Source organism: Solea solea, chromosome 1 (genome assembly GCF_958295425.1).
Source record: "Solea solea chromosome 1, fSolSol10.1, whole genome shotgun sequence".
NCBI classification, from domain to species: domain Eukaryota; kingdom Metazoa; phylum Chordata; class Actinopteri; order Pleuronectiformes; family Soleidae; genus Solea; species Solea solea.
In genome coordinates this window covers 45,032,335-45,059,343 of record NC_081134.1, presented here as the reverse complement: position 1 = coordinate 45,059,343, position 27,009 = coordinate 45,032,335, and the positions used below count along the sequence as shown (strand labels likewise).

The following is a 27,009-nucleotide window of genomic DNA, read 5'->3' as shown; positions in this document are numbered from 1 at the left end:
GATCCTCTCTCTCTCTCTCTCTCTCTCACTGACAGGAAACAGTGGAAGCAGGGAGTTGAAAGAATTGGGTTTTCCTGCAGGGTCATTCACTCATTCACTCGCCTGGCAACCGGCCAAACAGCACACCACAAAGACAGAGAAAGACAGAGTGGCGGAGTGCGTTCCACCTGCCCCAGTGACCACAGACAGCGCTGAACTTCCCAGGGAGTCTTGGCTGAATCCTGTCGACTGTCTGTTCTCCATCCGCCCGCTCAGTGCTACTGTAGCCTGACAGAAAAGCAGCACTCCAAAGAGCGTCGAGTGAAATGTGCGTTTATTTTGGAATGCCATTTGAACACAACCATGAATTCTATTCAAAAAAAGACAGGTAGCAACAAAATTTAGCCTTTGAGGGTAAAAAAAACCCATCTGGTTATACATGTGTGTCAGCTTCCATTTCCCTTCACATGGTGCATCACACATCGCGCTCAGACACAGTGGTCCCCACAGTGGGCCAAATGGGGGCTGCAGCCTTCTCCTCAGCAGATATGACCTAGTTTCTATTCAAGCCCGTCGCTCTTTGTTCACTCCACGGTGGAGGAGGCTGTTGCAGCCTGTGGAACTCTTTGTTTGTGCACTTGCTGAGTTATCGCACAGGCCGCCAAACCCTGCCTCCATGCGGCGCATCCACCCTAAAAATGGCTCATTGAGGAAAAGCCGCCTGGACTCAGACCGTCAGTCAACTTTCCATTACTGTGAACTACTTCCACTGCAGATGAGGAAGGATAATTCCCAGATCATCTTCATCTTCACCCATTCACTTCTCTCTCTCTTTAAGCCTGATGACACAAATATCATGGAAGAGGGAGGGGGTCGAATTTATCAGTCTGGGCTCTGAAAGGATCGAGTGAGGGAGGAAGGATAAGGAAATTCACTAAATCAGAAATGGACCTCACAAACTATAATAACCCTTTGTGGGGTCCATTCCTTTATGCAAATAACAAGGGTATAATCTGACTCCCAGCATTATAAATGATTATAAATGGCTGTTATTACGGCCCCAGATCAAAGTTTGAAATGTCAGTTTAGCACATGAAGTCACAGATCTATGGCTGTACCACTCTAAGCAAAGCTATTAGTACGGAGCCCCGGACATGACATGGTAAAAAGCAAATAGCGGGTGAGCAAATCGAGCGCACCTCCTCTAAGGTCAAAGGTAGAGGCAGTAGAGCGGCTAAAGCTACACAGCGATGTGATAGAGTTTAATTTTAGGCTGGGAATGAGCTACAAAAACATTCTGAAAAGCCTGTCATTGCAAGGAACTATTATTACTATTGCACAATTTACTATTATTTACATAATTATTACTATGACATAATTATTATTGAGGCATTTAAACTGAATATTGAGAGGCAGGTTTCTTTACCGGCGCAGGTACGACAATAACAACACAACACCCCATCGATTTTACTTACCCCGGTGTCCAGGAATGATAATATTAATTAGTATTTAGAGTTACAGGGGCACCGGCTCCTGTTGGACCCCAGTAAAACAGCCCCTACACAAAACATACATACCCAAAACAACCTAGCAGCTGTGTTTTAGGCATTTCCTTATAAAAAATGTACCTGAAGACTCATTTTTAAAACCCTACATTTAATCATGGAGCTGTGAACAGACCATTTAGTCTTTAACGGCCCGACAGCAACAGCTGGCACATTTGTACAAGGCAGACAAATTGTACTTTAAAAGGCAAGAGAAGAAGCTTTTAATAAGCACCCCCAACTGCCGCTGCTGCATTTGTCAACTCTGGCAAATGAGGCACAAAACTGTTGGACGCACACTTCTGTAGCAGCCGATGAATGAACCGACGACTGAGAGAAAGTCTCTGAGAACCTTACACACCAAAAATCTGATGAGAAGAGGGGGGAAAATAAACCAGGGAGGATGAAAGAAAGGGAAAAGGAACCACAATCACAATGCAACAGAAGTACAGGAGCCACCTTTTGCCCTTAAAAACTCAGACATGACTCATTTTTGCAATCTTTTAAACTATTAAAGAAAGCACAAAGCAACAAAAGGGATGAAACTCATCAGATCTGGAAGGAAACCATTCTGAAACAGCGTGAAGTAGCATCTTACCTGTATGTGTTCCGTGGAGCTGCTGCTCAGCTCGTCTCCAGACTCTGAATCGTTGCGGAGTTTGTGGAGACCGTCTCCTGGTGGGTCACACGGTGGTGGTGCGGTCTTTTCGCTGTCTGGACTTCTGTTATCACTGTCCCCCACTCTGAGGGGAGGCGAGTCTGCGCGTGTCTGTGGGAGCGTGGCGTTGTTGCCATGGTGATGGTTGTTGTTGTTGTGAAGCAGCACCAGCTCAGCGACCACTTTGCAGTGATGGGGACTCCCCATGTTCTGGTTACCATCCTTTGGTAGAACAGGTGGTGTGACGCGGTCGTAGGACGGTGACGGGGTAGAGGACGGGGACGGACGTCCAAAGCTGGACATTTCCAGCAGAGGCCTGTTGAGGTTCTCGTCAGACGCCCGGCAAATATCCAAAACAGTGGGCTTTGCCCGTAACGTGGGCTTCTGAGGGGGCATGAGCGCCCGGCGTACCTCCCTGACGTACTGTGCCGGCACATAAAAGGCCTTTGTTCCCTCCTCTCGTTTCACCTGCCACCAGTCCTCGTTGGTCTTCTTCACCAGCAGGTAACACTCTCCCTGGTGGATAGCCACCATCTTGTCTTTGGCCTTGTACTCATAGTCATACTCCACCTCGATGTAGACCTGGCCGGGGGGGATAGGCGGTCCCTCTCTGTCAGCCATGGCGGTGAGAACGAGAGCGTGAACTCTGGATTCAACAGCTCAGCGACACAGGCCTGGAGAGCTCGTCATGTCTGCCGGGCTGCAGGAGAACACAAGAAGACCAGAACAATCATATTGTTAGTATGTGACATTTCCCCTTAAAACACAATAATATATATATATATATATATATATATATATATATATATATATATATATATATAATAAATATAAAGGAAAATAAATAAATGGCTAGAACTTTTCACTTCCACATTCTGTAGCAAAGTCAATGAAACACACTAACAGACGTCCTGTCTGTGTTGTAAATCAGAAATGAAATAGAGTAAGAAACCGTTCTCTTTCCTCTAACAAAACACCGTTAACCGTTCATAAACAGAAGAAAACATCCATTGTGGAGCTGATTTGAGGCTCGCTGTCGCCTGCAGTGGAAGAAAACCCTCTCACTGGGAACAGATGGGCTTGAGCACACTAAGCAAATAACTTGAACCCGTCATTCTCGACCACTGAACATGGGCCCTGGTCATTTTTTGAGCCCGGTCAACTCCATCTGAAATAAACTTGGCAGAGTAGAGCGCGGCTTCTTCCGTGCCCCATTTAAATTGGTATTATATTGGTATGGACGATGGGGCTGTTGGTGGGGACCACCGTCCATACACAAACCTACGCCCTTGGAACATCCCCATACTAAAATGTTCTTAACTCCAACATGCACACGGCTCTCAAACCTCCCAGCCTGTCACACTTCAACCTTATTTCTCATCCAATTAACACCAGAGTGCTCCTGCTGTCAAACACCCACACTGTGACACGATCCTCTCCCAGACGGACGTACTCGCCGGGTGAATCGACTGAAGAACACCACAGGGCGAGTCCACACTGATTGTTCTGAAAACCTACACCACCACAGCTCAGGATATCCAGCCCGGTAACCTGATGACACTCTGCTGAGCCAGCGGTGACGACAACATGACCCCACACGTGATCCAGTGGCTACAATGACTCGTCAAAGCTGTCATCCCCTCACAGACTGCAAAAATAAAGTGTCTCCGTTGTTTCATTGAACCCAGTTCAGCGGTTTGAGGTCAATTATGAGACACATGAGTCTAAAACGGTTTTAAAAACACAGGGGTCAGAGTTGGAGTCACACAGCAGCTGAGCCCTTTGCCATTCCTGCAGGGTTTGTTCTGGGACGAGTCGCGTCACTCATCTATCTGACAGAGAGAATTTCTTTGTGCTTTAATCTAAATAAAAACCAGGTTAAATCTCACAGCAGAGGAGCCGCTGCTGAGCCGTGACTTCCCTCATATCAAATTCTCCTCTCCTCCCTCCCCTGAAATAGCAGCCACCACGGAATTACATCTTGGAAGTGCACGCGGTAAAAGCAGGTGCTCTTAGTGAGGCATGACAGCATCTCAATCTATAAGCAGGCCATGCTTATGTAAAGGAATATGTACACACACACACACACACACACACACAAAGAGTGACGCTCAGTCTGGCAGCTACACTCTCAGAATAGATTTACGGTAGCGAGAGCCGCTAAAGTGGAAGCTCATCAGAGACGACTGCATGTTCAGAATGAGCTTCAATTGTTTCTGGTTTTTTCCATCACCACGAAGCACACACACACACACACACAGTGTCTGGGCCTGTCCCAGGACGAGTGTCAGCCATGATGTCAACAAAGCACATGTACCAGTCATTGTGGATGAAAAGCATGTCTGTTGTTGTGTGTTTATTGTCGTGTTTCCAGTGTGTACGTACACAGTACTTTACCAGAGTAACACATGATATGGTACGGGTGGAACTGGACCCGCGATCGTCAGCTGACTGGGCGACAGAAAAGCGACGGGTGTTTCTTCAGCGCCTGCTGAAGTCTATTCTCGTACAAAGCTTGACCACAAACGGCCACAAACCGGCTGTGCTGTTGTTGTCGTGTGTTGTGTCACGTTCATTGTTCGTTGTCGACACACAGGTACAACATCAGAGTAAAGGTACTGACTAACCGAGGGCTTTACCTTTCTAAACCGTACCATACTGTACTGTACTGTACTGTTGTAGTACTTGAGATCAGTCTTGGTCTCAAGAGCCAACTCAACTATAATAAAATGTGGTTACCTGAACCACAAAGACTTTTTGTCCAACTTTTACTGCCTCGGTCTTGGTCTTGTCTCGGTCTCGACCCCCTCAAAGTCTTGGTCTCGATACACTGTGGTCTTGGTCTCGGTTCAGGTGGTCTTGACTACAACACTACCATACTGTACCAAACCATGTACCATAATGGAAACCCAGCTTATGAGGACTCACTATCTGCAGACAGTGAGCATGCACCAAAATTTGCTCTTTGACCCAGAAGTAGAAGGAGACGAACCCTAACCCTATGACCGCAGAACCGCAGAACCACAGTACCTTTACTGGAAATCATACAGTGGCGGAACCACACGAGCCACAAATAACATGTTCAGCAGGTTCCAAACGTACAGAACTACAGTGCGACCCATCTCACCCCTCGCTGTTTGTCCTTCTGTGACTAAACTATGACAATATTTATAGGAGGATCTCGTCGAACATCTCAGACAACGAGAGTGCATGCTCCACAATCTGGCGCATCACTCCTGCGTTGTGCGCTTCTCTGTCTCCTAGTGGGCTCTTTGTATCCTCTTTTGCCGTCAACACGACTTCCTGTTCCGGTGGTTTTGTGTTGAAAACTGAAAAATGCCTTTTTTGGGAATTTTTGATTCCGATATGTTTGGGTGGCCAGATTTCCGGTGCATCCCTAAATAGAGAGCATAACTAATGAGGAAAATGTTTACTGATATCATAATTCAAGTGAGAAGAAGGCGTACTTTTCAATTGACTTCCACTTAAGTGATATTGACTATATTTTCACTTCCTGTTTGACTTTACTGTCTAAAGCTGAAAACTACATCCACTTTTTAAATATAAACTATGTAAAACAACTGCTTACGTGTTCCTACAGTCAATGTACATTTGCAGTTCCTAACAAGTTGAGGAAGTCCTTACTCTTCGACTTTATCATGATACATGATATTTCTTAATAGTTTGAAATCTCCTTTAAGTCGCTGTGTGTCAACATGTCGCAATAATAATCCTTCATCTAGTTTTCCTTTCTCTTAGAATGATTTCAAAGGAAATAAATGAGGGCAACCCTGGATGTGTTCATCCTGTAGGAGAATGAAACTGAGAAGCTCAGACGAGGAATGCTGCTGTTGCACACGAGCAGGCTGCAACATGTTGAATCAATGCCATAAAGGTAGAAAATACCTGCAGAACAGGCGTTATGGCAAACGGTGTGCACAATACAGCACTCACAACTCGATCTGGCAAACGCAAGCTCCACACACACACACATTATCATCATCATCATCACATGAATCCCGAGCCGTGCTTTTGTCCGTGTACATCTGCAGAGCAGCCACTGAGACCCCGGCTGCCTTTGTCCCTGCGCTTCATTCAAAACAGATGTGGCCATCTGAGCAGCAGCAGCATCCACTCCAACATGTGCAGCTGCTGCTGCTGCTGCTGCTGCTGCATGGGAGCACGCACGAGCTGCAGCATGGACTCATTCTCATTTTGTCATAGAAGAAGCGCAGTGTGAAAGCCCCCCAAAACAAGCTGTGTGTGTGTGTGTGTGTGTCTGGCCAAAGACAGCATGCCTGGGGCAGGGTTGCGGTGGTGGAGATGGTGAGAGGGGGGCAGAGGGGGGCATAGGTGGGGGGCAGGGTCCCTTCAAGCCACACACACACACACAGAGGGAGAGGGAGATTGGGAGAGAGAAAGAGAGAGGGAACACAAAGGACTTAAATCCATATGCATTAAAAGCTGCTCGGACTCCAGAAACATCCAGGGAGCGTGGGAAGGGCAGGCCTAAGAAGACCTCCTCAGAACGGCTACGTGGGGCGCAAATGAGCCCCACAAATCTGATGCTATCACGTGGAATGTCTCATGAACCAACTGTTAACATGTCTCAAAGTGGTGAGACCATTGAAACACATGAATATTGCTGTTTTACACATGAATCTCAGAGTCATTTCCAGAGGCTTCGAGCGTGGAAACAAAACACCCCGCAGGTTCACTCGGACACGAACCGTCCTAGATCTGCAACAGCGTGCATAGCAACAAAGTAACTCCGACACAAGCCAATAGTCTCCCTGTGAGCAGGCAGGCGATAGAAAAGCACAGCAGCTAAAAGGAAACACACCCACCTCTCGAGTAACTGTGTGTCGCTGTCTCCTGTGACCACAGACAGAAGGATGAGGAGGACGGTAACTTTGTCTCTGTGTTTCACTGTCCGCAGTAGCAGCAAACCTGCTGTCTGTCCTCTCTGCGCGCTGTCAAGTCTACTGTAGCAGTAACACGGGGCACTTCCGGTCACAACTTCCAAAGTAAAAGCATGCCACAATGGCTGAAAATAAGAGCTCTCCACGTTTACTGCCCTCTTAAAAATCTTTGTAATGATATATATATATATACATATATATATAAAATAAAAATAAAAAATATAAAAAAAATAAAAAATAAAATTCATTGTAATTAAATGAATCATAAAATAATATATGTAAATATATATTATTTTGTGATTATACAAAATAATATATATATGTTGTTTTGTGATTAATTAAATTAAAATGAATTTATTTTGACTCATGTCATGGGTTAAAGAATTTGTATTGATTCCTTTACGTGTGTATGCGCGCGCGCGTGTGCTCTTATTTTGAAGAAAAACTATACCCTTTTCCCATTCTACTCGTCGTGTTTCCGTTCAGCTTGTCACACTTAGTCAACCCATTGGTAACCGACGCAGCATTCCCTCTTATAGGCTTTGTCCCGCAGCCTCAGCCGAACACTGTCTTCTTGGTTCTTGGCTCTTGGCTCTTGGTTCTTGGTTCTTGGAGGGAGTTCAGGGAATCACCTGGAAGGCGCAGTGTGTCAGATTTAACAACATTTATTGCTGAAGGTGCATGTTGCGGCTGAATATCACCTCACCTTTAAAACTACCTATGTGGCCTTCAGTTAGTTTAGTTGGTCCATTGTGGGCTATTGTGAAAACATCGTGCTCCTTCATAGTTGACCTAAAACAATAGTCTACAATCATTTCCACGTATAGAAAATTAAATAGAATTATTTGTCTGCCAAATGAAAATAATTGCACCTAGGTACATTTTACACACTGGACATTTATTACATAATATGCCACAATTTCTTATTCTTTACCAGGTATTTTCATATTATTAAAACATAAACATCCCCCTCCTACAGTAGGGAGTATTCCCCTCCATCCAAACGGCCTCATGAATGATTTAGTACCCGGTGTCTCCAGGAACACAGCAGGACAGCTCATACTATGTAGACACACTGGAAGTAGTGCCAAGCAATAATAAGGCTACATGTTTACATGATATCACAGTAACGTGTGATTTCTGTCCCGCGTTTTAATGAGATCACTTCTTAATGTGTATTGGAACAGACGATCTGTGTAAAAGTACGCACCCTGCTGGTGTGAATAGGGAAGTGACAGACGTGAGTATTCATCAGTGCCAGGAGCTCATTCACCATTTGTAAAAACCTGTCTATTCACTGTATTTGGATTATTTTCCATAGGAATCATAAGGATTCATTTATTTCTATTCAACACAATAGCATTTATTTGCTAATTTAAAGTCATTTAAGCCAATGCAACACGTTAAAGTGATTGTTCAGGTTTAGAACGTGTGGTTATATGACACATACTGACACATAAGTCAGTGCTGACTAACCCCAGTGCTAAAAGCAGCCTGAAAAACATGGCTGCCAACAGGGACCAGACATATTTTATTAGGTGAGCCTGTTGTTAGTCACTAAAATCTTTTTTTCTGTGTGTGTGTGTGTGTGTGTGTGTGTGTCTGCCTAAAGCCATGTTTTCAGATGAGAGTGAGCCTCCATGACTCAGCACAGCAGATCACTGAGCTTCAAAACAACAACCATTCCATTTACAATAAAAATTAATGAAATATACGAAATAAAGTAAATCATTGTACCACAAAGAATTTTCACATTTCAATTTATTTTAAGTGTATTATGTGTGAACTAAAAAATAAACTCAGGGTTCAAGAAAACAGTATGTAATACAGGAGGTTTTTTTTAACATGTCTGAAACACAACAGTGTTTACTAACTTAATTATTCTAATTTATTATTCTAATTTACTCACTAACTGCAAGGCACTTACACAATGCTTTCACTGACTCCTAAATGTTAAATCATCAATAATGCTTTCTGTGGTGGAGCATAACACATATCTAAAAAGGTTAATCTCAACAAAACACCGAAAACCACCTTTGGTTTCAGTGTTTGCTGTAACTGGAGGTGTTTTGTAGACTGAGCTGACGGTTTTTCACTGTTACGGGTGTAAAATCACTTTTATTACAAATTGTGATTTTGTAAAATGTTCATTTGTAATAAGTTTACAAAGTAAACATACAACTGTTGCTGACAAGCTGTGGCTTTTTGAAATGGGGCAGAAATAATGCAGAGAATGCTGTGAAATGAAAAAAAAAAGCTTGTTTTCGATCTACAGGTGTACTGTAGCATCATCCAACACACACACACACACACACACACTACAGCACCAAGATGTGGCTTATAATACTATTACTGGTGGAAATGATGTGTGCGTAATAAGAACAGATACGTGTTCATGTATCTGCAACGGTGCTAAAATAATTTTTTATTTTTTTAAATCATGAAGATTGAGCAATATAGACTGAATATAAGCGACCCTTATAACGCCCATGAGCGTACGTAATCCATCCAGACACGCCGTATTCTGACATCTTCACCATTCTCAGGAGCTGCAGGGAGAATGGGAGGAGAACAGTGGATGAAGTATACAGCCAGTTAAAAAAAGGTCAGGAAAATGACATCATAGATCTGTGATGTGAGAAACACTCGACTGTGGAACATGATGTTTGTGTTGAACCTGTTGAAGTTGGACCTGTTGAGACTGGGGATGAGCGGAGCACCCGGCAGCTGGCCTGGTCTGATGGGCTTGGCTGTGTCACAATCAGGGGAAACACACGTCACACAAAGAGCAAAAGTATTCTGGTCACAGAAACATGTTTTTCCTAGAGCTGAAACAATTCATCGATAACTAAATTACTAAATTAATCAACAACTATTTTGATAATTTATTAATTTTTTCATGATTAAAACAACATTTCTGATTGTTAAAGCTTCTTAAATGTGAGTATTTTCTTCATTTATTTGCTCTGGATAACAAAGAAATCATTAAACGTTAATCATTTTGGTTTGTGGACAAAACAAGACATTTGAGAACATCATCATTTCCAGGTTTGACGAACACCGATCAACATTTTTGAAGGTTTTTTAATATTTTATGGACCAAACGATTAATCGAGAAAATAATCGTCAGATTCATCGATTATGAAAATAATCGACAGATTCATCGATTATGAAAATAATCGCTAGTTGCAGCTCTAGTTTTTCCTATTAAATGTTTAGGTTTTTTCGGGTTTATTGAGGTTACAAATTCTACCTCTGTTTGGTCTTTGTGAATAGAAACAACAACAATAGATGAATCGTTTGGTTGATCAGTTCTTTGATCAGTTATTTTTTATCCAGAGCAAAGAAACGAAAAAAATATTCACATTTAAGAAGCTTAAACAATCGGAAATCTTGTTTTAATCATAAAAAAAGCTTCAAACCGATTAATCGATTATCAAAATAGTAGTCGATAAATATATTATTTGTATGTTGCAACCTCCAACTGAAAACAGGCTCTGTCAAGCAATACTATCAGAGCTGTGTATGTGAGCTTGTGACTAAGTGTTTAACAATCATACTCCATCCTATTTGTACAATGTTGCTGTTGCCTCCATCTGTCTTGACAAAAAAAAACCAAATGACTGCCTTTGTGGGAATGTTGCCAGGCAACAGTGCTATACTAACACAGAGAGCGTCATGTGAAGCTGACAGAACTCATTTGACAATGGCCATTCGTTTTATATTTAAAAGTTACAGTTTTATTCAATATACTGTATCAATATCTTATTTGGTTTCTTTCTTGAGTTTTTTTAAAAAAAGAAGAATTTTGGCTTCATTGAATGAATTTTGGGTCCACATTAATAATTCCTAATAATACACAGATGTATTCTGCAGCTCATTTATTTTGAGTTTAAGCTAAAATGAAAATACCATGCAAATTGTTTTCTTTTTTTGGAGCGAGCAGTGAGAAGAAAAAAATTTAGTAACCATGGCAACAGCTGCAAACTGCAGACAGGGTAACAAATTGCACTTAACTATTTTTTGTTGAACAACGATAACGTGGATTTTGTGTACTTTGTTTACAGTGGATGATATAAGTCACTATGAAAACACAAACTGACATTTCTAACTTTCTCTTTGCGTAAAGATCACACAGATTAGAGAAATTATGCAGAAAGTGTTTCTTTCTTGGCAAGAATATAAATACGCACATTATGTAAATTTGAACATTGTGTTCTTATTGGATCTCTCTATAATAATTGTAAGGTCTAGACGTTACTATGTTAAGTGCCTTGAGATAATGTCATATACAAATCAAAGTGAATTGGAGTGTGTGTGTGTGTGTGTGTGTGTGTGGACTAACCTATCTGCGCTGAGGCTCTCCTGCCCATGTTTTTGGGCTTGACCGTGTCCTTAATGCGCTCTACCTCCTGTTGGTAGCGTTTTTGGTCGCGGGCTGCATTCTCTTTGGCCTCCTTCAGCGCAGCCTCCAGGGCTTTGACCCGTTCTGCCGTGGCCCGCAGACGTTTCTCCATCTTTGGAATCTCACAGCGAAGGTCGGCGTTGTCGTGCACCAGCTTCAGAGTGAGAGCGAGACCACAGGATGAGCATGACACTGATGAGCTCTGTGTTTAACTCGGTGTTTTACACACACACACACACACACACGTTCACCTGCTTGTGGACTTTAGTGAGCTGCTGGAGGTTGTTCTCCAGGTAACATATCTTCTGTTTCTGGGCAGTGGTAATCTCCAGTTCTTCTGAATCTCTCTTCTGCTCAAATACAACAACAAAAAAAAATGTTGACTTAAGCATTTTTCTTTTTTTTTTTGGTAAATTTGCAGATCACATGATACAAAATAAAACATATTTGAATAATAAAGATGAGTTTGGATATTGCAACTGCTAATAAAGGCAACACGGTGTCTAAAAAAGAAAGTTACTAAAAAGAATCCTTTGAACCTCATTTATGTGTAAGAGAGCCAGGCTGCAGATTTTGGATTTTAAAAAAACACCACCAAACATTATCTGTGCCTTCCAGTAAAATCTGGGTCTTTGATCATCTCATCAAGCTTCAGCCCGAGGACTAGATTAACGCACCGCACCAGGGACCTCGGTCCCTAATTCACAGCAGCTACCTTTGAAAAAGTCTGATGGCCTACTTATTGCTGTCACTTTCTGTTGTGCTCCCTCGATTCATTAAAATTTCATTATGTGCAAATGAAACGGGGCGCAGTGAGTGAGTGAGTGAGTGAGTGAGTGAGTGAGTGAGTGAGTGAGTGAGTGCCTGGTCGTCTCGTTCCAGGTAAAAGCCACGACTGGAGCAAACAAAGCACATGTGATATAATAACAGGTTAAATCTGACAAGAAGACCCGGGTTCGAGCGCTGCATGGAGTCTGCATGCTCTCCCCGTGTGTGTGTGTGTGTGGCTGAGATTGGAGGATAAAGTAGTAGAAGATGGATGGATGGACATGTGACCTTTTTGACTCTGGTAGATAAGTCTTGGACAAAAAGCCTCCTCAGGTTGTGAAGTGTCTGCAGCTCCCGAGTCTGTGTGGAAAAATAAACCCACAATGGTGATGAATAACATTTCATAGGCAATGCTCTTATTTCCACAAATAAAAACATAATTCAATCATCTACAATCCTACAGTTATTCTACACTGTTTAATACCACGATGACCCGCGGTGGTTGCAGTGAAGTGAGTTGCTATTCATCATCATCATCATCATCATCAGGAGCAGTTTTAGAACTGAGTTAGAATGAACTTCAGTTTAGGGCTGGGTTAGGCTTTTAGTTGTTATTGTTAATGTTATGAGTAAGGAGCAAGGAAATGCTGTGTTATGTGTTGGACCCCCTCTAAAATGAGATGGTTCATCCCAAAGGGCTATCCAGTAATCATACATTTCTAAGAAAAAAAAGGAAGACTTTACTTTTTCACTTTTCAGTATGAACACTGTAACATTGTGCTGCTTACACATTGGAATAGGTGAATTTACTTGTTCCATTAATGTATTTTTTGTGAATTTTCCCTTTCATTTATGAATGAAAATGCCAATAACTGACCAAAGTCTCCTCCAGTCCCTTCAGGTCCTGTTTGGCCTGCTCCTGTTTGTCCATCAACATCCTGCAGCACAGATGTTAAAAGATGTTAGAGTATAATGAGGTAAACTGTGAAATTTTTTGTTGTGTTTTTTGTTTCACAGCGGTATTACGTGAGCTCCTGCAGCTGACGGTTCTTGTCCTGGTCGGCAGCTTTGAGCTTCTCGTGCTCCACTCTCAGCCTCTCCTGCTCCAACATGATCTCCTGGTTCAGACTGCACAGACGTCAGTAACAGAGTTACACGCGCAGTTAAATGCTCTGTATTCATACCACTTATAGTACTTTTCTAGTCTTGATGACCACTCAAAGCTGCTTCACACTACAGTTTTGCCATTCACCCATTCACTCATCTTTCACATGTTGTCAGGAGCAACGTGGGTGCATTTATGGAGAGCAACACTGTATGACGTGGTGTCTTACTCCTGCAGCTCTGTGATCAGCTTGTCCTTGGTATCGAGCTCATCTCTTAGGCTGCTGATCTGCCTCTGATGAGTCTCTCTCTGGGACTGGATCTGCTTCTCCACAGCTTCCTGAGGAAACATCAGCGGCAGAATGAATTGCGAGTGTGAGTTTGTGTTTCAAAAACACACTTTATAATTGTTATGGTCTTGGATCAGGTTGTGGAGGCAGTGAGGAGGGTATATCCACAAGTGTCAGGGATGAGGGATCCTGAGTTTTTCCAAGGACACATTGGATTTCAAATTCCTCCAGCAGGTTCTGGTTATATCTAGGGGTTTCCGTACAGGAGGCAACTGGACCTCCTTACCTGGATCGTTTTTAAAGCAAAGGGGCAGTGGCTCAACTTCAATCTTCTTCTGAACGTCGGAGCTCTTCTTCCAGTGCTGGTAATCTAGTTAAACACAACTAGAAACTAAGGCTGCAGCAACTTCACAGTAATGTCAGCTACTCCCAGGTTTGGGTTGCTTAGTAACAACCGACCCAACAAGAGAGCAAACGGCAAGAGCTTTGGTTAAAAAACACTTCAGATGTTTTCCACACATTTTTAACCAGTTTATGGGAAGGGTCCCTCGCTATGGCTCAGTCCTCCTCTCTCATTAACAAGATGACTCGATGCTAACTTTCACTTCCACACCTGTTCAGCTTAGATGTACCTTGACTTGACTGGTAGACTGAACCTCATTCTCCTTCTCCATTGTGTTTACTTTCTCTGCAAGAAGACAAAAACAATATCCAGTTTGAAACTTTTGAAAGTTTGAAAGACGAAAAGTTACTCGCTATACTGTTGGTAGCATGTAAAAAAATCCATTACAAGAAAATGGTTAAAAGCAGACCTTGAAGAATGGTTTAACATTATTCACTGGATTTATATAATGGAAAAGCTGACGTTTTCCCTCAGAGTAAAGACACGTATTGCAGGATTTGGACGAGATGGACTAGACTTGACATGAAACTCTATTCTTAAACTTGCCCTCTCTTTCCCCCTATGTCTTTTTTCTTAATATGATACCCAATGATAAGGAATCTCCAGGAAAAACAATATGTATAGGACATTGTAAACATGTAAATGTTCACTACAAGTAAACGTGGATAATTATTAACTGCATATTATACATATTGTGTATATGCATTAAATGGGCAACAGGAAACTCCAATTTGTACTCGGGTTCCATAGTTGTATAAATGTATAACTGTAGCTGATGGGTGTACAACGCACAGTGAGCTGTGCTCACCTTGGGTTTTGATCCTGACTATTTCCTCACTGAGAGAGTCCACGTTTTCTTCCAGCTGTCGTTTCTTCTGCTCCACAGTCAGGACACAGTCTGTCAGGGACTTGATTTTGGCTTCATGCTGGACACCCACATGTGAAAGAGAACGACGCACAAATAATCATTAAGAGTTAACACACAACGCACACTTACCTTTAAACCCACAGTGAAAACTGTTGGACCCGCAGAAAGCAATCGGCTTGTTAAGCCGCCATTTCATTGACAACAAGTGATTTAGTACTATTTAGTGAGATGCCACATTTGTCACCATGGTGACAGTATCGACGTTGGCAGAGGCAGCAGTAGGGCAGTCGTTACCTGGGAGATGCGGAGTCGGCAAGCCGCCAGCTCCCGCTCCGTCTCAGCCATATTCTGGACGCTCTCGGCCTGGGAGCTCTCCAGCTGTTTGCTGCGCTTCACCATCGTCTTCACCTCAGACTTCATCTTACTAATGTAGAGCCGGGCCACAGTGAACTCTTCATCAATTAGACCACTGCTATCTTGTTGCTGAGGGGTGAGGAAAACACACGTGCTAGGCCCACATTCATAATAATAATAATAGCATTATTATTGGTATTGTTATTATTATTAGTATTGTTATTATTGTTAATACTGATGATGATAATAATAATAATAATAATAATAATAACCCAATAATAACAACAACAATAATAATAATAATAATAATAATAATAATAATGAGCCAGATAAAACAAACATTTAATTAATTTGTGTAATACTGTATGTCTGCAATTTCAGATAACAAATGTCCAGACCAGAGCATGTAAGGAGTTTTGGATCATGTCGCAAACCACAGTAAACAAGTTGGAATCAGTGAGCGAAATCCATTTAGTAGGTAATATCAAGACTGGTCACCTTAATGTCATTGCTTCCGACTGCGATGCCGATCTCAGTTAGGTCTTTGAGTAACGATGACATCATCTCAGTGACCCTCTTCTTCTGGTGGTTGGTCATTTCCTTCAGCTTCTGCAGCTCAGAGTCAATGGAGGCCAAGGAGCTCTGTTGTTGGGGGGGTAACATGAACTTTACAGAGTGACTATGGATGTTCAGTGTAATCACTTTCACTGTATTCAGATGAGTTAAATGGTACCGATTTCTGGTTCAGCTCTTCACTGAGGGCTTCAAACTCTTTTGTTTTGTCCTCCACTTCTTGACTCTTCTGATCATAGTTGACGGCCAGCTCCTCCAGGGCCTGCAGCACCTCCTTCACCTCCTCCTTGGAGGCTTCATTCTCTGCTAGAAGCCTGTTTAGCTCTGTCTGAAGGGTGTCATGGTCACTCCGGGAGGAATTCAAGAGCTGTGGGTAAGGACCAAGGTAAGTTATGTTCAGTTTAGTTTATTCAATAAAAGGCAGATGTGCTGAAAGTATGATAAGAGCATCATACAAATCCTTTCCCCCCCTTTTTTTTTATATCCAAATGTTTTCTTAATGTTTTCTTAATGTATTAAATGTTAGGGTTCCTGTGCTTGCTGAGGGTGAGTTATAGTCTGACCTCTGCTGTAGGGCTACTAATGGTCCATTTTCAGCAGTTAGCCTGGGATCTATGGTAACAGGAATGGATTCAGAGCTGAGGCACATAGGGAGAGTTGGCAGGGGAGGGAATCGAAGAGGAAAGGAGAGAGGAAGTGCAATGTCACCTCCTCCTGGTCCAACATCTGCTCCTTCAGCTTCTCCAGCAACTGAGACTGCTGGTTGATCTCATCATCCTGGAAGAGTAGAGGGGAGAGGTGAGCGGAAGGAGAGAGGGAAAGACAAATATAGTCACTCAACCATTGTCACTGCAACCAACACACACCTACGCCATCTGCTGGTTCAAAGAAAAACAACATGAACGCAGGAAAGAGCCACACCTTTTTATTATTATTATTATTTAATTATAGATATTGTTATCATTATTAATAATCATAATAACAACAACAATAATAATATTTCTATTCAATTCATTCACATGTACTGCTACGTTCAAGCATAAGAGAAAGAAGTGGATCAATGTATTTTACATGCAATATTCTAACACACTGTTGCCATGATTTGCAAATATGAAACAATATATTATTTAATATTACTGTTTATTAGATTTATGATACATACTGTAATACATACCAAGTCTGTGAGATTAGACTTGGTATGTCTTGCCATAATCAACTTTCATTCTCTTTTAATTAGTTCCTGTCACCTGAGATCACTGATCAACCAAACATCAACGTGTCTGTACACTGCCACAGGAGAAGCAAGCATGATGTGCATTTACCAACATATGCTGTAGGCACTTACTCACCTTTTCATCCAGTTCTTTGTACAGTTTAGCCATTTCTGCTGCACACTTCTCTTTCTCAGCACCTGTGAGTTTGACCCCGGTCAGAGTGCTGGGGGCTGCTGTAGGTGCTGCTTTATCGTTGTTGAGTGCACTGTCCAAAGCTTGCACCTCTGCTTTGGCCTTCTCCTTATCAAACTGTTCCTCCACTGGCACACTGTCTCCTGCAAGGGGGGGAAAAAAGGGGAAAAAAGAGAAGATAACGACACTTCTCTGCTCATTCTTCAGTGTTACAAAGTGTCTGATCATTGTGTGAACTGTTGAGTTTCTCTTTCTTTGTATAATATTGAGTGTTCTCAGGCTTACCATGTAAAGAACCTTGAGATAATGCACACGGTGACTTGGAGCAATACAAATAAAAGCGATTTGATATCATGTCTGTATGCCAACTCTTTATATTATCCCCATAAAAAATAACCATGTTAACGAATATGTCAAATAATGTAATGCAGGCATGATCATGCACTCAAGTTAATCTAATCTAAACTATTTCATACCCTCTTAATATACATTAACTTATTGTAGATCACTACACAGTTTTCAATTTAAAAAATATTTTTGCTGCCCTGATTAGAACGGTAATCTCATTTCTTAAAAATCTCCAGTTATGCTTAATATACACACAGTCTCAGTAAGCATCTATCAGGTCTTAGACATTATGTGCTACAGCTAAACGATGGCGTGTGCCTCGTCATCACCATTCCTCCAGCGGTTGAGCTCATTTTCCAGCCAGGTGACAGTGCATCTCAGGGTTTTGTTCTTCTCCTTCTCTCTCGTCCACTTGTTCTTCCACTGCTCTGCAGTCAGCTCCACATTCAGAATCACTGTGTTCTTTATTGTCTTTGCCCTGATGAAACACAGAAAGGTGAGAAAAATGCACCAATCAGATTTGTGTCTATAACCCAACTAATGACTGATAAATGAGAGTGATAAATGAGAGGATATACACATACGTGTGTGTATATACATCTCTCTATATATATATATATATATATATATATATATATATATATATATATATATATATATATATATATATATATATGTATATATATATATATATATATATATATATATAAATAAATATATATATACATACATACATACATATACACGTGTGTGTGTGTGTGTGTGTGTGTGAACCTTTGTCCAAACTGCAGCGTAGACTTGGTCTCTGCATCATTATAGGAGGACGGTGAGCAGCAGATGACCATGGTGGTCCGACAGTTCCCTCCTAAGGAGTCCTGCAGGATCCTGGTCATTTTACTGTCTCTGTACGGTATATGAGCCTGACAGACGACATGGCTACATTATCATACACAAACGAACCACGTTGCGTTTACAGCCTTGAATATTCATTCTATTTTATTGCACATAGTACACAGGCAGTGCAGGCCAGGGGTGGGTGGAGCAACAAGCATTATTCCCGTCAAACAACGGAACCTCTGAGTTGTTCTTAAAATGAATGACGAAAATGGAGAGGTAAACTTTTTGGGTTTAAGAAATTCATTTTTTTTGGTTTGTTTTCATTATCCAAACATTAAACACTGTAAAATTCCGATAACACTGCCGATAACACAGGTGATTTCTGTCTCACCGAACCCTCTGCCAGAGCCGAGATGACAATTCCCAGTGAAGACAGAGACTTGTTTATCATCTTGGCTTCATCCAGCACCGTGCCTTCTGCTCCAGTTTTACCCACCTTTGAAAACACAAACGGGAGAGATTCCATAATGATGCTAGATCCAGACAATCACGGAATTATTGTACAACGTATACAACTGAGAGACATACTTTTTCACTCCCTGCCAGATCGACCAGGTACAGTTTGCCAGTCATTTTCTGTTCAGTTTGAGTGTTTTCCTGCTTGATGTGGATGAGGAAGATGCTGTGACTTCTGGAACTGTGCTCATTCATGTCTGAGATACGCAGACACACACACACACACACACACACACACACTTAGCTTGTGCATTAACAATTGTGTTTTAATAACTGATCATTATGACACTATTGTGTGATGTTAATATAGGATATGGGATATGCCCCTTGAGTGATAATTATACATCTGTGTCTACGTCATATATTATGACATAGTTACAAATTTAGGTTGGCTTTTAGGTATTCATCAATTAATTCATTTGCAAACTCTTTCACTTTTTTAACCAATTAATCTCACAGATCTATGTATATACTGTATATACTGTGCCTGAATTCACTTCTGCATTTTCTAGTCACATATCTGGTTATGTGTTGAGCACAGTTATCTCTGGTTGCAGTCAGGAGACACCGTGGGACTGAACTCATGAGGGGCGGCAGCACTGAAGGCCCTCAGTGTATGAACTTACTTGTGACGGCCACGTGTCTGTTGTTTTTGCCTTCGTCGATGGCGTCCATGACCTCGTCAGGACTACACACAAAACGCTCAGTACACCCCTGAGGACACATCACAAGGAAACGCTGTGTTAAACCGGCCCACGGGCGGATCACTTCACAGAGAAATCCTTAAAAGAGGAGACTTTACATACTTTATCAAAGGAAAAGTGGGATTCTCTCAATATTTGTTTGTTTTTTTATTTTATTATACACTTTGGACTGAGAGGACTGTAACACAGAGACAGATGAGGACTGTGTCATTGTTTCCATGTGTCCTTCCTGATGTCATCTGTAGCTAATGCATTACAAGCAGCAGGGACTAACTTGCGACTGTGGTACTATGGAACCAAAACAATATTGCACCAAAAAATAAAACTGCTCATCATGACATCAAATCTCCACATGTGTCTCACCTTGACAAATGGCACTCTGTTTTTATCCTCATGTACAGAAAGGTTGATCTTTGTTACTGTGGGCACAGAGAAAATCATAATTACTGCAATAGTTCCCGTTTGTATTGGGGGTCTGAATAATAAAAAATGTTTACATACCATCCAATAGGTCCCGGATTTTGTCTAGATAAATTTCAAAATAGGAAACCTGTAAAGCAAAAGCCCCTAATGAGACTTAACCAACATTTGCTGTCGCACCAAAGCATCTGAGTGAGTGCCAGAAAGAAAACATACTTTGATATGAAACTCCAGGTTCTCATCCATAGAATAAATGTGGTTGAAAATGTCTTCAACAATTCTGGGAATGATTCCCATCGAGTCTGGGTCATGGAGTTTTCCCTGTAGGAGGCAATTTTGAGAAAAACATATAGATAAAACTACAACGAATCCGAAGCACTGGGTATTTTAATAGTGGCAAACGCATCTATGTTACCTCCATTGTGTGTGTTTTGCCTGACGATGTCTGCCCGTAGGCAAATATTGTACCATTGTACCCTTCCAGAACATCTGTACAGATCAAGACAAATCAAAGACATCCAGTATTTAGTTGCAGGGTTTAAGAGAATCAGCAGAACTTCTGACAGGTATGCTCTCTATGCATTAAGAGCATATCCAAACCTATTTTGTTAGTGAAGTGGGAAAAAACCTCACAGCAGCAGCTACACTGTCCAAGGGGTTGTACTACTCTTAGCTAATCTGGGTGTCATCTGCCGTTATCTTTAAAGCCAGGTGTTCAACAGCTCAGTGGATTGAGAATTAGGTTTAAAAGCTTCACTGTGGAAGTGAAAGCAATCCTCCTCCTCACATACAAAGCCCTTAATGATCAGGCTCCATCACACCATAAAGAACTTGTTTTACCATATCATCCCAACAGATCGCTTCGGTCCCAAAAGGCGGGGCTTTCTTGTGGTTCACAGAGTCTATGAGAGTAGAATGGGAGGCAGACTATTGCTGTCAGCTAGTACTTATTTATTTAGGTATTGTTCACAACGACAGAACCAGAGCTGAAACAATTAGTCGATAATTCGATTATTAATCGATTACTAAATTAATCGACAACTATTTTTGATAATTAACTAATCGGTTTGAAGCTTTTTTCATGATTAAAATAAGATTTCCAATTGTTTAAGCGTCTAAAATGGGAATATTTTCTTCCTTTCTTTGCTCTGGATAACAAAGAAATCATCAAAAGTGAATCATTTTGGTTTGTGGACAAAACAAGACATTTGAGAACATCATCATTTCCAGGTTTGACGAACATCAACATTTTTTAAAGTTTTCTGAGATTTTATGAACCAAACGATTGAGAAAATAATCGACAGATCAATCGATTATGAAAATAATTGTTAGTTGCAGCTCTAGAAAGAACATATTCCTAATTATTCGGTGTTCGCTTACCTGTTGTTTTCTGACCCGAAACTGCGCATGCATTCTTGTATACAATGAAAGGGTCTATAGGCCTAAACGACCGGGGGAACTCCTGTGGTGCACTCAGGGCATGAATATGACTTTATCACATGACATGTTGTTTAAATTTGCAATTTAAACATTATTAGTGTGGGATGGTAAAATGACACCTAAGTTAGACTTAGTGCCTGGTATTAAATAGGCCCTTAAGCCTGTATTCCATTATAAAAAACTTACCTCTGACAATTTTCTGAGCCACAGCTTCATAGAATTCAACCTGAGTTGTGTTGGACTGGAATACATGATCAAAGTAGTAAGGTTTACCCTGTGGAGATAGATGAGGCAAAAATAAGAAGTGTCACTTCATGTTATCATTTCTACATGGCAGGATAATGAGAACAGAAGGTTAATCATACGCAAGATTTACATGTATAGTACACTTAAGGTCTCTTATATTGTTAATGGATATTCATATGTAAAGATGAAATACAGGTGAAAAGACTTCAAACCGAATGAATATTATAGGAGCAATTTCCCCCCTAATTATATCTATTGGCTTAGCTATTAAGATTTTTTTTTTATTATTATTAGCCTTCCATTTCTCAACAAATGTGTCTTCAGCCACTGCAACTGTCTCCAACCCTTGGTGACAGCCATGGAGGTCAGTGGTGTGTAGGTCACTCTCATAGTGTGAAATAAACTACTCTTTATATCTCTGAGATCTCTTCCACTCAGTAAAACAACTGAGCAAAACACAAATATTTCAACTAACTAATGAATAAAACAAACAATAAGCAAATGTCATTATGTGGCAGTCTCTATAACGTATTATATATTATATATAATCCTGACCCACTTTTAAATTACTAGCAAGTGGACTGAAGTTAACTATCAAAATACATACGAAGGATGGGACATACCTAATAACATAAAATACTATACAGGCAAAACAACCCAGAGGTGAGTTATATTATTGCGTGGGCCCAATCTAATGCTGTATAAGATATGATTTGCACTGGCATAGGAGACACAGTTCTCAGTAATACATGTGAAGCCACTGATCATCATGATTTGGAGTCAGTAGCTTTAACAAAGCAGCCTTTCATCCTTCTCATTTTCAATGGTCACAAACATCAGAGGTTTTAGTTTCCCAAGACTTACGATTTCGCCACTTATCTTCAGCTGCATCCATAATAATCACCAGGAAAATGCGTATAATAATGTCCCTTATGTCCTATAAGAAGGCCTGACCTCATTCACATACAATTTTCTGGGAAAGAATGGTGAACATCTTCACCTTCTCATTTTTATGGGATAGTGGAATCAGTATACCACTAGAAACCATATTGTATATTTAGAATTTTCTTTAAAGATAAATACTCAAGTGAAGTCTCATCTCCTGTCGCATTTAATGTGTTTTTATTTTAGTCCAGAGGGCTGTTCTCAGTTGTGCAGATCTCTAGCTGCTGTATGCAACCTATAAAACAAGACCCTTACTGTCTTAGTAAGTCTCTTATAGCCCATGGCCTAATGTTTCCAGAGAAGGAAATCATGATTATGCTTACTACATTATTAGATATTGATACAATCATTTTTTTCACCAACCAACCATAAACCAAATATATTATATGCCAATCTATGATGCAATAAGAACAGAATGCAGTGTGACATATTGCCTCTTGTGCATTAGGGTAAGCTGATGACATTTTAGAAATATAAATCTTACAAAAACTTATCAGTTGCTAATCAAATGAAGGCTGTGTTCAGTTTATGGAGGCCTGGGTAGTGTTGACACTAAACCAGAATGCACTCTGCCTCTTGCTCCCTCTCTTTTGGGGTCACCCCATATTTGATTTACAGATGCCCCTCCTGACACAAACCTTGCATTCATCTAGGCTTGGGACCGGCACAATTAAGTACACTGGATGGATCAATAAGGAGAAAGGGAGGATTGGGTACTCAGGAGTACGCCCTCGGCGGTCAGGATTCAAACCAGCAACCAGCCAAGTTCCCTTTCAACTAGGCCATGGGATGCCCAGCATACACCCTGAAACTAAGGACGCAGCCATCACTCTGCCATTTTAATCTGCCTTGCCATATTAGCCACAGGTGCATTATTGTAACATTATGCCATCACAATTGCATGCAAATGTAACATTGTCTGCACATTTAACCAGTATTAGAACTTCAGTGGATTACACTTGGAACAGATGTGACAAACCAACGCTGTTGTCTAAGCTCATACTTTATCCAGTGTACTTTAATGGGCTGCTCACATTCAAGAGGACAATAATGTTGTTCATTTTTTAAATGCTCATTGTCTCCATCTTTTTCTGTTTTCCTCTTTGTACATGTGACATGTGAAGACGGACGGTGTCACTTGATGTACAGACTGGACTGTACGGCCCTCCGAGGCAAATCGTGTTTGTGATTTTATAGTTTTATATTAATAACATTTATTTGACTTGACAAGAGAAGTTGGTGCGGAAAATTGCAAAAGACACCCGGACAGGCTTCATTACGCACGGTTTTACCAACCCTCCAAAAGACATCAGTATCATGAGCTACAGCTCAATGAAGAATTACCAGTACAGAATAATGTGTTCAACCTTATTTTGGAAAAAAGCAACGATGAGAAACCTCCAATAAAACTCTGCATAGTCTGGCAGTATAACACATTATTTAAATGATGTTAAATGACAAAAAACTAGTTTGAGAACAACATGGTCGACAATAAAAATCCATTATAATTCAAAAAGAAATTTGACAGCATTCTGCAACAATTGCGACAGTAAATAACAAGTGCTGTGAGTGGGCCGCTACACATACTGTACCCCTGTCCTCTACCTGTCGGTCTGCGCCGCAAACTCACCGCGATGTGAACACAGTCATGCCCATTAAACTTCGGGATGTACTTGTCTCCTCGGGCCACCTCCGAGCTGTTAAGCGGCCTGAAACGACACACCACCTTGATGCTACACTGCGCCGGGTCCGCCATCTCCGCAGCCGTGTATGGATGGAGCGCTACAGTCACACAGAGTGGAGCAGCAGGCAGCCACAGGCAGGACGCGCCCCTCGCTCACACTGATGCTGCCGCGGCTCTTAGTTCTAAGTTCTCATAAAGAATTCACACTGATACATATAACACAGTTTTCGATTATTTACTTCCACTGTGTAATAGACAGCGGAACAGTCACGTTTACAAGCTAGAACAATATACTGGTGGATTATGGAGAGGAATGACTTGGCCAGAGATAAACACTGGTTTTAGTGTCTGTAAAAGGAAAGAACATGCAGCACATGATTCCTTTGTCTAGTCACACTGATAGAATCTGCTGGAGAAATCGGAACTATTTATACTGTATAGTCATGTTGTATTCTTATGATCATTTAGTTCATGGTTAGGGCTGATATTAAATGATCAGCTATAACTTTAAAACCAGTCACCTGCTTGAGAGTTCTTTTTGAACCATTAATCTCTAAATGATTTGTAGGTTCTATTATTCTCTTATATCTATTTAGCTTTGATAACTCAAAAATACAGTGCATCACTAGTCATACTTGTATTTGTGATTATCTTAGGCTGAACATCAGAGCTGCCTGTTTCATTTACCATGGTAGTGGAAGCTTCAATCGAATTCATTCAATTGAATTGAGCCATTACTTTCAGCATTGCCAGTATTACAGGCAACAGTACATACGTTGCCTGTAAGAGTTGTCTTGGAACATTAGTGTCACCACTTATGCCCCGGATTTATAAATTAAAATACCATGGGAACAAATACTTAACTATATGTATTTGCATTTGAACTTGGTCAAATAATCTAAATTACACATATGAATCAATGTAATTTATTTCCTTTACTGAAACATCAGCTCGTTGTTCTTGTCCATAATGAATACCCCAATCACACGTTCACAGTGGAGGCAGTATGGTGGAATTATGTGAATCCTGAGGCTGAAAAGTTGGGTGTCAAAACATCTAAGAATATGAAAACAATAGGGGCAATGTATTTTTATTTTAAATGTAATCTTATTTTAATGATGTGCACCATTCTTGCTAATGTATATGTAACCCACACTGTTTATTCTCCTTTATTCACCACCGCAGGAACCTCGACAGCATGCGCTGTAGACTCAACAGCGTACATTGAACGCATCACAGTACACGTTCACGGCAGCTAGCGCCCGGGAGCTAACATAATTAGCAACCACAAATCAAAACAAAGCGCCACAGAGCTTGCTCGGAATAACATAATCCTAATATATCCTCCCGTCTCACACTACTACAACACAGAGAACGTAACATCTCCCACAAAAGAACAATATAATTTAAGGAGCAACATTCACCGTGACCTGCCGTACATTCAACGCATAAGCACAGTACACCACACAGGGCACGTTAGCATCAGCTAGCGCCCGGGAGCTAACATAATTAGCAACCATAAATCAAAATAAAAGCGCCACAGAGCTTGCTCAGAATAACATAATCCAAAATATACCCTCCCGTCTCACACTACTACAACACAGAGAATATAACATCGTCCAAGCAGAGTTTAAGCAGCATTTTCCACAAAAGAACAATATAATTTAAGGAGAACATTCACCGTGACCTACCTGTAGTCGTACATTGAACGCAACACGGCGTCAATTCTACGGGCAGTGGGAATGGACAAATAATACAAAAAAATAAAAAGTGAATCCTCTGAACATAACAATACACAGCAGCGCAACACATACACCATGTTACATATACATCTGGAAATGGGTCATCATTTTTTAGAGGCCTTGAACTTCTGAATTTTGGGAAGCTCGGGGCCCAGTGGCGGCCTGTGGCTTAGGCACATGCTAAGGGGGAAGAAAAAAAGGTGCGACTTTCAGTATTTTTTTACTAAAACTATTAGGTTTACAATGAAAAAAAATAGGTCTGCATTAATTTAACTGCATAGAAAAACCTATTAAATAATAATAATAACACTCAATTTCACACACATTTATATATAAGAGTTGTAAGCATTGTTGTTTGTTGTGTTACAGTTCAGCATAAATGGTCTAAAGTGTGTTTAACTTTACATCCAATGTTAATGCATTCCCATATGTTATATTATACTGCAGTTGACTGCTTCATTGCATTCTGCTAATCAGCATTTCACTGTAATGAATCTAATTTGCATATCAGAAGAAATGGCACTGTATCCTAAAATCCACCTAAAATCTTGCCTAGGGAACCAAATTGTTTAGGGCTGGGCCTGGCTCTGGCCTCCCAAATACAATGTAGTTTGCATTTATGTTGATCGTGTAGGATTTAGTGTCATCTAGTGGTAAAAGGGTATATTGCAACCAGCAAGATCTCTGTATTCCATCAAGTTATTTGATTTAACCCATCTGCTCATCTCCCGTCTCCAGGGGTCCTAGCGGGTACTGGGTGTGGGGGACCTGGGCCTCTGCGATCTGCCGGCTGCAGGTCTCTCCAGCCCTGTGCGACTGCTGGGCGTCCTAGATGTCTGGATCCTCATCGGTC

The 27,009-nt window shown here is 41.1% G+C and overlaps 2 protein-coding genes across 9 annotated transcripts in view; both read right to left on the bottom strand.

The window, feature by feature from the left end:
* arhgap12b (Rho GTPase activating protein 12b) overlaps window positions 1-7,166 on the bottom strand; it is a 36,544-nt gene extending 29,378 nt beyond the window's left edge. For all 6 annotated transcript variants that reach the window (XM_058637370.1, XM_058637378.1, XM_058637395.1 and 3 more), the window contains exons 1-2: window positions 7,029-7,166; window positions 2,122-2,881 (exon numbers count right to left, since the gene is read on the bottom strand). In XM_058637370.1, coding sequence (XP_058493353.1) covers window positions 2,122-2,802 — 681 coding nt within the window. In that variant the 5' untranslated portion in view covers window positions 2,803-2,881; window positions 7,029-7,166. The remainder of the gene's footprint in view (window positions 1-2,121; window positions 2,882-7,028) is intronic.
* Window positions 7,167-8,849: 1,683 nt separating this feature from the next.
* Window positions 8,850-25,884, bottom strand: LOC131469111 (kinesin-1 heavy chain-like). Of its 3 annotated transcripts, none has more exons than XM_058643994.1 (26): window positions 24,361-25,883; window positions 21,726-21,813; window positions 20,515-20,588; window positions 20,316-20,420; window positions 20,181-20,229; window positions 20,043-20,098; window positions 19,602-19,689; window positions 19,048-19,172; window positions 18,851-18,955; window positions 18,397-18,542; window positions 17,952-18,100; window positions 17,218-17,417; window positions 16,577-16,645; window positions 16,029-16,235; window positions 15,794-15,937; window positions 15,236-15,424; window positions 14,882-14,999; window positions 14,303-14,358; window positions 13,611-13,720; window positions 13,303-13,404; window positions 13,154-13,214; window positions 12,565-12,636; window positions 11,760-11,858; window positions 11,449-11,662; window positions 9,796-9,853; window positions 8,850-9,652 (listed from the first exon to the last, which is right to left on the bottom strand). In XM_058643994.1, exons 1-26 carry the CDS (start codon window positions 24,484-24,486, stop codon window positions 9,646-9,648), a joined length of 2,817 nt encoding a protein of 938 aa, XP_058499977.1. In that variant the 5' UTR covers window positions 24,487-25,883; the 3' UTR covers window positions 8,850-9,645. The 3 variants fall into 3 exon arrangements, with proteins under 3 accessions (XP_058499977.1, XP_058499968.1, XP_058499957.1); XM_058643985.1 differs by having other exon boundaries at window positions 9,781-9,853; window positions 24,361-25,882; XM_058643974.1 differs by having other exon boundaries at window positions 8,850-9,853; window positions 24,361-25,884.
* Window positions 25,885-27,009: the final 1,125 nt, after the last annotated feature.